The 11,785-nt window shown below is 33.2% G+C and overlaps 1 protein-coding gene across 3 annotated transcripts in view; it reads left to right on the forward strand.

The window, feature by feature from the left end:
- The window catches only part of rb1cc1 (RB1-inducible coiled-coil 1), a 23,587-nt gene extending 18,913 nt beyond the window's left edge, over positions 1–4,674 (forward strand). For 2 of the 3 annotated variants that reach the window (XM_024273743.2, XM_024273744.2), the window contains exons 18-22: positions 2,769–2,817; positions 2,891–2,938; positions 3,224–3,282; positions 3,421–3,697; positions 3,819–4,674. In XM_024273743.2, coding sequence (XP_024129511.1) covers positions 2,769–2,817; positions 2,891–2,938; positions 3,224–3,282; positions 3,421–3,697; positions 3,819–3,896 — 511 coding nt within the window. In that variant the 3' untranslated portion in view covers positions 3,897–4,674. The remainder of the gene's footprint in view (positions 1–2,768; positions 2,818–2,890; positions 2,939–3,223; positions 3,283–3,420; positions 3,698–3,818) is intronic. The other variant, XM_024273745.2, reaches the window with a different exon arrangement.
- Positions 4,675–11,785: the final 7,111 nt, after the last annotated feature.

Below are 11,785 nucleotides of genomic sequence, written 5' to 3' on the forward strand. Positions count from 1 at the left end.
TGCGGTTTGGAGTCGATAGTGGAACAGTGATGTTAACGTGAAAATGTCTGAGTCTCTAAAAGGGATCAGCCTGCGGTCAACATGACGGCGCCAATCGATTAATTAGAACTATATCTTTTAGACAATGTAGTTTTTGAAAATCGAGATTTTCCCCGTACTCTGCCCTCTTTGGCTTCTGTAAAAATAAAAGGAAGAAGGAAATAAAATTGATTTAAATCGGAAATCAAATTTGGAATGAAAAAAAATCGAGATTTTTTTTGTTTGTTTCCAAACTTGTTTAAGGAAATAATTTTTAAAGTAACCATTTGTGTTCTAAAACATCGTTTTTTTGCTCATACTTTCTTCTTCTTTTAGATTAAGGTGTATCTCTATACCGCAATCGCCACCTAGTGGTCAAACTGAAACGTCCTCCAGGAGAAGCAGAACAATGTTTACAATGTTAATGATCTGAACTTTTTAGTTAGAACTTCTGCTTTAGAGAATCCATGTAACTCTGTATGATATTAACAATCTCATTATTTCACTGATAAAATTTACAATATGTGAACTGGATCAGATTATTATAAATATATTGAGATTAAACAATACATTTTAATGTATTTCTAAACAAATGTGAACAAGTTTCTAAACTCAAAATTGAACTGAATTGAAGAATCGAAAGAATCTGAAAAAATCTGAATCAAATCGATTGAGACTCTTGTGAATCTAATCGAATCGTTTCTGGAAATTATAACTGATACCCAGCCCTATTATTTGGTATTATTTTAATCGTCACAACCTCTCCTATGTGACAGTACATTTATTTTGTCATTATTCCATGTTATATTCTCACACTAGACATAAAATTATGCAATAACACAAAATTCCATCTGGAAAAATTGGATTCATTTTGTTGTGGAGATCCTAAAAATGTCTACAACAGAGAATGAAAGTTTTAGGTGCATTTTATTAAAAAAAGAGAAGAATAAATTTAGTCAACAAACTAATCAACACGTTTTTGAATGAAAATATATATAAAAATCCAGGTGAAATTCACAGATTCCTTATTTGAACAGTTTCTGTTGATAGAAGAACATCACAGACCTCACAGGTCAATGATGTGACCGTTCTTATGCTGCTATACAGACTGGGATTGTTTTTCAGTCTGTCTGTGTGGCTTCAGCTTCCAGGCAGCCCAAAAAATACGAATTTCTCTCCTAAAAGCACTGCTGTCTATTTGACATTTTTCCTGGAATTCCATTTATTTTTCTTTTCTTTTTTTCAGCTTTTTCTTATTTTTCATACATTTTCCTAGTTGTGTTTTTGAGGAATAAAAAAACGGTTTTAGGGAGAACTTTGATCCAGCTGGATTTCCGGTCTGCTCGGCTGGAATCTGCTCACAGCCTGCCTTGCAGCCGTCAGTTCGTCTTCCGCCTCATTTATTAAAATAAAAGATTGATTTTGTCCAAAAACCACAAATAAGGGCCGAATTCTCCCTTTAATTCAATGAAATATCAGCTACAGAACATAAAAAAGTTAAAGTTCATTTTAGACGGAGTTTTCCAGAGGGTTAAGAAATGTTTAAACCATAAGTGGGTCATAGTGTCTTCTTTTTTTAATCAGTTCACGCTTAATTTTGTAGTTTTGAACCAGAAGTTGATTCTCTTTGCCCTCCTTTAACTGAGAGAATTTATTCAATTTTGAATAAATTACAAGTCTCACAATCTTGAAATGACAAACATACAAAATGCAAAATATTATGACAAAACTATAAATACAATTTAAATTTACTCTTTTAAAATTGACAATCAAGAAGTTTTCAGAATTATTCAAGAGAATCTGGCCACAGAGAAAAAATCAAAAGCTGGAAGTCCCGCCTCCTGCCGGAGCCGGCCACAAAAAACGTCATTTGAGCCCAAAATCATTATCAGTAAGTCTTCAACCAGGACTCATCGTTTTAAGTTTTTGACCTTTTTCCTGTGATAACCTGTAGCTGCTTAAAGAATCAACTGATTCACAGAGGAAAAAAACACATTAGAAGCTCATCTCAACACTAAACTGTTAGACAGTTTATTCACATTCAAAAGCTTAAAATCTGATAGTTCTGAAAAGATTTTAAAATGTCATTTTTGAAAGTTTTTCCCAAAGTTTAGTAAATTCCCACTTCCGGCACCATCTTGCGTGTGACCAGAAGCTCCTCTATGGTTACATCTACTATTAAAGCTTAAAGGTGTGAATAAACAAGTATAATATGTCGCAAATATAAAATAAAGTTTTAGTGACGGAGAAAAAGCTACAAATTGGACACAAACGGTGATCGTTTTATTGGATTCAAAACTGTTGAAAATAAAAACATTTTTATTAAAGCTTAAAACACAAAAAAAATAAGTGTAACTGACTTGATGTCAGATTGACAATTCTTGCTTTTTAATATGTTTGTTGCTATTAGTGTGTCTTTTTACTGGATGTATGAAAATAAAATATGTATGTATACCTTTACTTAGAACAGGAGATCAGAACCAACAAAACTGTGTATAAAGATCGTGAATCAGCGATTTTGGACGTCGTGAATATTCATACTCGGATTTTTGGGAGCAGATCGTGAAGAACTCGGACACTTCTTATAGCCCTAATTTTATTAAAAAATATTGTCTTGAAGACCTAAAATTCTCTGTAAGAATAAAGTGTTAGAAATATTTACATTTAATGTTTTTGTGTGATTCATTTGTTAATTTCATAAATGATTTTTTTCTTCTCATTTACATCGACGATTGTCTTTTATTTTGTAGGGACAGCATCATGTCGGAGGAGAAGCAGCGCATCATCTTACTTGAGAGGGTAAACGCGCCTTCATTCTGCTGTTTCTCTCAGCTGTTTTTGGTCTTTTTAACTCGTCTGACGTTCGTTACAGACTTTACATATGAAGGAAGAAGAAAACAAGCGCCTCAGTCAGAGACTCGTGAGTCCATTCCCTTCTGCTATGTCGAGTCATCTCCACTAGGGGGCAGTAGCATCAAAGAAGATGCTTTTTGAAATGAGATAACTGATTGAGTATAAAGGGAAACAATAAAACTTGATAGAAATGTCAATTTTTTATGATTTTTATATTAAAAGAAGCATGGCTTGTTGGTATTTTATTTTAGTTTATTAAAATTAAATGTTTTTGTCTTAGGTGAATAGAACTGTAACTCCTCAATAATTATTTTTATGTTTTGTCATTTTAATTTGCGGCATTTCTTTGCAGATGTCTCAGAGCATGTCGTCCGTGTCGTCTCGACATTCAGACAAAATCGCCATCAGAGAGTGAGTGAATGATTCGACGGCCGCCATTTCAAACCCCGAAATTACACACAGAGTGTAATAATTACACACGTTTTTAATAATGAATCACGCTTTTTGTTTGGACCTCCCTTTTGTCTCCGCGTCTTCGGCGGGTTTCAGCTTCCAGGTCGGCGATTTGGTTCTCATCATTCTGGATGAAAGGCACGACAACTACGTGCTCTTCACCGTCGGCCCCACCCTCTACTTCCTCCACTCCGAGTCCCTCACGGCTCTGGACCTCAAACCAGGTCCGAACCACACACCGCCTGCCATTTTAATGTATCGATTGAAATATTCAACCAATAAATCAATATTCTGCTCCAAAGCTTCAGGGACTTCCAGGCGGCCGTGGGTTCTTGGAAAAGTTCTGGAGAAGGAATATTGCCAAGCAAAAAAGGTACCAAAAATTCTATTATCTGATCATTTTAGGTTTTATTCAACTTGTATTAATTTTATAATTTAGAGCAATTAATTTGAAATAATAAAACGTTTATTCTTGAAATCTTCTTCTTTTTCAGGCCCAGAACAGATTTAAGGTTCCTCTCGGAACCAAGTTTTACCGAGTGAAAGCTGTTCCGTGGAACAGAAAAGTATAATAGCCAAGTAATGATCTAAACATTTAATTTCTTTTGTCATTTCTGACCATTAACATAACTTGAAAAATGAAGCTTCTTTTTTTTCTTTTTTTTTTTTAAGAAATAAAAAATTAGGATGGATGTGTATTTTATTTTGAAATCCCACATGCTTTTGTTTTTATTTTTTGGTTTTAAACCTGGGTTTGTTCTTGTGGACCAAACGGGGTCCCAGCCACTACACGGTGGGTTACGCCCTCCGACCGGCGTGTTCAACCGAAGAAAACGTTGGATGTTAAATATTTTGTTTTCAGCATCTGTGGAAAATACTGTGTCATTATCCAGATCATTAATTGAAAATAATTACATTTATAAATAGGTGTTGATGGAGGAATGTTCATGGCATGCATATTAAAAAAGATTTTAATTTTACTTACCAGATAAATGTTGTAGTTGGAAATGTAGTTAATGCTGTTTGTTACTCACTGAACAGTATCGATGACTGAAGGACGCAGTCTTCTTTGCAATCCTTGAAATGCACTTTGGAAAAGCTTTTTTTGATTTAAATAAAATGAATAAATAAAAAAGGGAAGTTTAGTTGAGCTGTCAGAACTAAATAAATACATCAGCACAAACTTCTCACCTATCATAGAATTATTGATATGTAGAAAGAAATACGTTGTGACTGTGTTTCAATATCACCAACCTTGTATATAACCCATTAAATCAAATGTAACGATAAAAAATGACTGTATTGTACAAGATAGAGTTTTGAAACAATAAAGGTTTGATCCCAAATTTACTCTGATTATTTCATTTAATCTGAATTAAAGCTTTTTTTATTTATTTAAATTGTAAATATAACAACAAAAAATGAAATGTTCTTCCTTTTTATGTTTTTTTTTTTTTTGCATACAATGAGACGCCACACGTCCTCATTTGATTTCTCCTTTTGTGGAGAGTTGGCACGCGCCTGCAAGAAACAGACTTCAAAAAGGCTTCAAATCGGGGCCCAAGAACGGCGCGGGCCTCATGGAGGAGGAAGCCCACCAACATCACTTTCCCAGTTCACAGCGGGGAGCATCGCAGCTCTCCATCGAGCACTCTCTACCATGTGGGTCTAGGGGTGTTTTAACAATGTTTAGCTCTATTTTCTCCATTTAGCATAAGCCTGTTGTCACATTTGGATGGCTCCTTCATAAATTGGTGGTGTGATTTCTACAATTTCGGGACAGGCCTGAATGACAAAATATGCAACACAACATTCGATACCGAGGTGGCTGGCAAGCGCCGACCATGTGCACTGGACAGGCTCTTAGTGTAAATGTTTACAACCCCCCACTGAGCTCAGTGCTGCGGGGAGTCACTCTCATCAAGCTGAATGGGTTTAACGTTGCCATGTGGATCCTCCAGCTACTCCCACCATTAAAAACGCCTTTCACTTGACTTTTCCTTGTCATTTATGATGATAAATCGCTGGATCTTAAGGTAATCGGCAGCTTTTTTTATTCTTGTGTCAACAGTTTTACTCCAAAAAATTCCAGCTTTTACCTAAAAACTGTAAAACATGACCATTTGAAAAAATTGAGTAAAAATAGATCTACTCTTGCCCATTTTTTATAGCAAAAATACAAATTTTGAAATAATATACTTTATAGCACATGTCAAAGTTGAGGCCCGGGGGCCATTTTATTTTATTGTTATTAATGGCCTGATGTTATCTTGTGCTCATATCTAACTTGTATCATTTTGACAAAATATATTTTTATGGAGTAAAACATTGAAAGTTATTTAAGGTTTGTTGATTTATTCTGGAATAAGATTCCCTTTTTCTGGTTAGGCATAATTATGTTTAAAAAGTTAAAGTATCAACGTTTTAAAAATGAGCATTATCTTTTTGGACTATTTTAGCATTTACTACGATTTTTTTAGGCTATTTTGGAGTTTAGCTATTATTTCAGCAACATGCTAGCTGTTTTTGGCTAATTTAGACAATAAAAAAAAGTTTTATAGACAGTTTTGGACTTAGGATAATATTTACACGCTAGCTGTTTTGGCAAATTTAGGCCTTTTTATCGTTTTTTAAGCTATTTTGAAGAGTGGCTATTTTTCAGCTATATGCTAGCTGTTTTGGCTAATTTGGACATTTTTTTTCACAGTTCTTTTAAGCTAGTTTGAAGTGTAGCTATTTTTCAGCTACATGCTAGCTGTTTTGGCTGATTTAGACCTTTAAAAAAGTTTTTTAGACTTTTTTGGACTTAGAATAATATTTACATGCTAGCTGTTTTTGGCTAATTTAGGCTTTTTTCTCGTTTTTTAAGCTATTTTGAAGTGTGGCTATTTTTCAGCTATATGCTAGCTGTTTTGGCTAATTTAGACATTTAAAATAAAAAAGTTTTTAAACTGTTTTAGACTTAGGATAATATTTACACGCTAGCTGTACTGGCTAATTTAGGCTTTTTTTCCGACAGTTTTTTAAGCTGTTTAGACGTGTAGCTAATTTTCAGCTAGATGGTAGCTGTTTTGGCTAACCTAAGCTTTTTTTTTTTTCCTTTTTAAGTTTTTTAAGCTAATTTGTTATATTTTAGCTGGCTATCAGCTTCAGCTTTTTTAGCTATTAACTTCAGCAATTTTAGCTATCAATTATAGCATCTTCAGTGGCCAAATTCATCTTACAGCATTCCCACTAGCATCATCGCAGGTATTGCAACATATCTAATTCATAATTATGTTAAAAAGTTTTAAAAATTTAGTTTAATAAATATTTATCCAGTTCGACCCGCGCTCTAAAGTGTGCTTTGGATTTTGCCCTTGTGCGATTGAGTTTGATAACCCTTTTTTAAAGTATTTTTTCCACTGCTGTTTCAATTATTTTGTGGAATCAACATGTAAATAAAATATAGTCGCTAGAGAAATATTTGAACCCTTTGGGAGTGCTTCAATTTCTGTATGAAATTAGTTTTATTTTTTTTAAATCTAAATCTAAATCAGAACGATGAAGAAAAACATTACTTTCTTAAATCACCAAAATATGTTTTCATGTTTTGTTAAACACAATCGTGTGTCCAGTTTTTACATAAAACTTTAGTAAGTCCCAAAGGTTCACGTATTTTCTCCTACAATTGTAGATCAGTTACTTTATTTGTACACATAGTAAAAAGTAGGACACTTAAACATTATTTTATAAAGAATACTTTAGTATAAGTATCGCAAGTATACTATAGACCACATATGGCGAAATTGGGACATTTTAAATGTACTATCAGAGCAGAAATTAACTAATTAATTGTGAACCTGGAAAAATTTAATCGTGATTAATTGCGATTAACTTTTTTTGTTATGTATTGACCACTTATTATCCACGAATAATCACAGCATAAAATCTCACACAAAACTGTACATTTGCAACATTTATTTTTAAATGAGGCTGTTGATCCATTAAAAAAAGAAATCAGATTAATCACACTTTTGTATTTTGATTAATTACAATTAACCACAATGTTTTACTAGGTAAATTTGTTGACAATATTCAGCTTTTGCACAAAGACACGCAGTGGAAGCCTAAATTGGTGAGACAAACAAAAGGACTGCAACTCCTCGACGTGCAATTAATTTGAATTAATTCATATTAACATGTTATTTCTGTTTGATTAATCACGTGCATTAATGCATTAAAGTTCACAGTCCTACTATATATAGAGATATTAAATAAAAAGTCTTGTATAGTACTACAGCTACTTGTAGTACACTTATTAAATTACCTTTTGGTAATTCAAATGTTAAAAATGTAAATTTTGTTCCCTAGAAATGACCATAACAGGAGGATTAAGCCTTAATAAGATGACTTTCAGCTCCTAAAATTTTATTTTTTACTGTTAAATTCACTAAATTGTGTTTATGTATTTTATCCTGCAGTAAGATCGTTTACTCTGACAAGTAAAATGACAATAACTGTGTTCTTGAGAGTAATCTTCATTTTATTTCTTCATTTTTTTTTTTTGAGTAACTTTACGCTAAAAAAAATAAATACTTTCAGTAATCACTCATCACATAAATATATATTTTATGTTTTTTCTACATGTTAGGAAAATTCTCTGCTGTTTTCAGGGATAATTTTGTATTAAAATTTTGTTTCAAACATGTTAATATTAAAGTAGACACAACATGGTCCATGTAGTGGATAGTAATAATAATAATAATAACAAAAACAACAAATTAATACAGACACACAGAATGTAAACAAATTAAACTCACTATTTTTGTTGCATTACATTTGTGTTTTTATATTTCAAAATAGTACACTGCAAAAAATGTAGCCTAAAAAAAGGAAAGAATTTTAAAAAATTGGCTATTTTTATATTGGCAAGTCATTTTTACTTGAGAAATCTTATAAGAAATTAAAATCTAGAAACATGAAAAGGGAAAACATAACTTTAAATTAAATGTTATACAGTACAAAATAATATTTTTTCTTTAGATCTAATGAAATAGTTTGTATTTTTTTTTTAGTTTTTATGTATTTAACTGTAGTTCATTTTAATTAAAGGGACAAAAACGAATGTATTAAATGAAAAATAATCATTTTAGAACAAAATCTTAATAAAGATTGATACTTCATAAAAACTAAAACTAGCTTTTATTCTTGGAACATGAAATATTTTTTTTTTATTTCAGAAATAATAGCAACGAATGTCAGTCTAACTTGATTGAACTTTAACATAACGTCCTTAAAATTTAAACAAAAATTACAGCAAAATCTGATTTTTTTTGTCTTTAATCAACGTTTTCTAAAAATTGTAATAATAAGTAATATTTTTCTTATTTTTAGATCCTAACTCTTGTTGAGACAAAAAAAAATATATATATCAGAAAAGTGTAAAACTTCTTAAAAAGGTTTTATGTCTGTGCACTGAGTTTCAATTGAAGAACTTTAATTTTTCTGCACATCTTATGGATTTACTTCCTCTTGAGCAATTTAGAATTTACAAAACCTAATCCAGGCACTTTTCAGAGTTTAATTCAAATTAAAAAAGCCTTTAACTCTACACATAATGACACTTTTAGGTTAAAATGTGTGTTTTTCTGGTGGACGGTGGAGTCATATGCAACGTTAAGGAACAGGAGGGGTTTAAATGCAATCTGTTGCAAAAGATGAACTCAGTTCTTTTTGTACAGACGCCCAGATCCATCCCTAAATATACGTCCTCAATGGTGTCAGGGCAGGTATCTGACGGCGGCTTTAAATGGCTTTGAGGTGAAATAGAAAGAGTTATTATCATGGCTTTTCTTCGCGTGTCAACACATGCTGAAGGCGCTAAATTAAGATTTAGACGAGTAAATATGAAACATCAAAACAAGGTTGAAGACTGAGATCCCTGCTCTTTGTTGCTGGAATTCTCTGTGTTTGGAGATAATACACAAGTTCTATTTCCCCCTTCAATCTCTCTACCGCTGCAAATAAACAAGCATTATTTGAGGAGTAAATATATGCATGAACTTCAAATGATGGATAAATGAAAATAAATAGGAGAGCCCTAACGAAAGCAAGAAAAAAAAAAAACCCAGATATTTTCCAAAATCTAAATGGAGCAAGTGTGTTGAAGAAGAGCCAAGAGGCATTACGGCTCAAACTGCAAACCAAGGAGTAAATCGACTTAATGCCAACACATTTCCACCCCATTCATGCCGGAGAAAAGGGTGAGGAGAAGAGATTAGGTTATATATCTGCTGTCAGGAACTGAAGTGGAGAACTTCACCTAAACAGAGCGATGATCAAACAGACATGCTTTAACAGACATGCTTCATAATCTCATCCCGTATTGTCCTCCCTCTGCCTTCCTTGACTACAGGTTCGCTGGCAGATTAAACGTGTGATGAAACGTCTGCGAAATATGTGCACTGTAAGGGCGCCCGATGATTCCCTACCCACATGACGAACATAATCACTATTAGTAACACATAAAAATGATAATTCCAAACATTTAAACACATTCATTGAGTTCATATTGGGAATCAGAGGCATCTGATGGCATAGTTTTATGGATAATTACCGCCACAGAGATAATGCAGCGTTTGAAAGGAAAGCTTTGAGGCTTCTCCACTCACTGGAAAGCGAGTGCGTAGGCTTTAGTGAGCTGTACCCAAAAGGCAAATATGTGGAAAGTTTGGTGACAGGCATCCAGGCGTGCTGTTAACAAGATTGCATCTGTCGAGCTGAAAGTGTGGGATCCAGCTTTACTACACATTTAAAGGCAAAATTATTTTCACATTAAGTTCAATGGCGGCAGTAATCCCTCCAAATATAGACAGAACTATTTCATTTTCTGCAGAAAATAATTATTCAAATACCCCCATAGTGCAAATCCCTTTAATTTAGTGCATGACACACTTTTTGCCGAACAATCCAGTAAACATGAAAAAATCTGTTGTTTTATTTTGGTAATCTGGCTGCTTACTGACAAGAAAATAATCAATACAAATAGTTCTGAAGTGTCTGAAAATAGACGGGCGATTTAAACTGTAACTAACAGCCATGCATTTTCCAGCTGCAGTGCAGTGTTGAGGAAATGACACCAGCTTTGATGGGCTGTATAGCTTTTGAGATGAGCCTCTTTATGCCGCTTGCAGTTCCATTATGGCTTTGTTCGAAAGCTTGTTTACCTGCTGATAACATACACTGGTGGATTCAGGAGCACCGATCCAAAATCTGCTGCCAAAGTCACTCAAGTCTCATTGTACTGCAGGAGGGGAAGAATGAAATGTTTATGCGGAGGGAATGCAAATGCTAAATGTGAAATCAAACTATGGGACCAATAAGGGATCAGAGTAACTTTGCCAGGTTTTATTTTTAGCCCCCCGTTGCAATGCCAGTTTTGTGGAACACTCTCCACTTTAGCCTCTGTGCATCTTTGTGCTTGGGGTTTCTTTTTTTTTTTTTTTTTTTTGATGGAAAAGCCGTTAAATGGAGCAGAATTTGCTAAAAACCTAAAAGATATCGAAAAATCAGTATCATTTGAAAACCCACAGATGTGACAAGATTATGTTGGTTAAAATGTATAAAATCAATCAAGAAGTAAACAATGGATTTCTGGCACTCTCTTTCTGCTTTTTATTTTTTGTGTCATTGTGTACATGCAGACAAGACATCCAATCATAAGCTTGCTTCTTCTATGTCAATACCTGAATACATTTCTATGTCAAATGCCATACATGATTGTGTGAGTGCTTCAAAGCATTCACACAATCATGATTCTCCTCCTTTCCGTACTAAAAGCTCCAAAACATTCAGCTCGTTTATTCACTTTGTACTATATTCATACACTTTATAGTATTAGAAATATTGAGCAAAATATGCTGTATAGGAAATTAAAAGGAAAATTGTTCGAATTCTTGAAAAGCTTTGTCACTTTTAAACTATTGTTAACGGTAACTTTTAAATAATTTGGCATTGAGCTGTTATATTAGCATTATGCTATCTTGTTTTGGTAATTTGAGGTTTTTTTATGCTAATTTCATCTAACATTTTAGCTACATGGTGACACTTTTTTTGGCTAATATGGGCTACTAAGGTTGTTAGGCTACTTTGAGTTTAGCTAGGAGGAGGCAAACAATTTTGGCTAATTTGTTATCTACTGAGGTTTTTTTTGGCTACTTTTGAATTTAGCTAGAAACAGGCTAAAGTTTTGGGCTAATTTGTTATGCACTGAGGTTTTTAGGCTCCTTTTGAGTTTAACTGATATTTTTAGCAACAAGCTAACATTTTTTACTAATTTTACTGAGAATGTTTTTTGGCTAATTTTGAGTTGAGCTAATATTTTAGCAATGTGCTAGCTTTTTAACAATACGCTAGCTTTTTAGGCTAATTTGACATGAACTCATTTTTCCATTCTGATTTTATCTAATGTTTTAGCAAC

The sequence above is a fragment of the Oryzias melastigma genome, linkage group LG17, assembly GCF_002922805.2.
Source record: "Oryzias melastigma strain HK-1 linkage group LG17, ASM292280v2, whole genome shotgun sequence".
NCBI classification, from domain to species: Eukaryota; Metazoa; Chordata; class Actinopteri; order Beloniformes; family Adrianichthyidae; genus Oryzias; species Oryzias melastigma.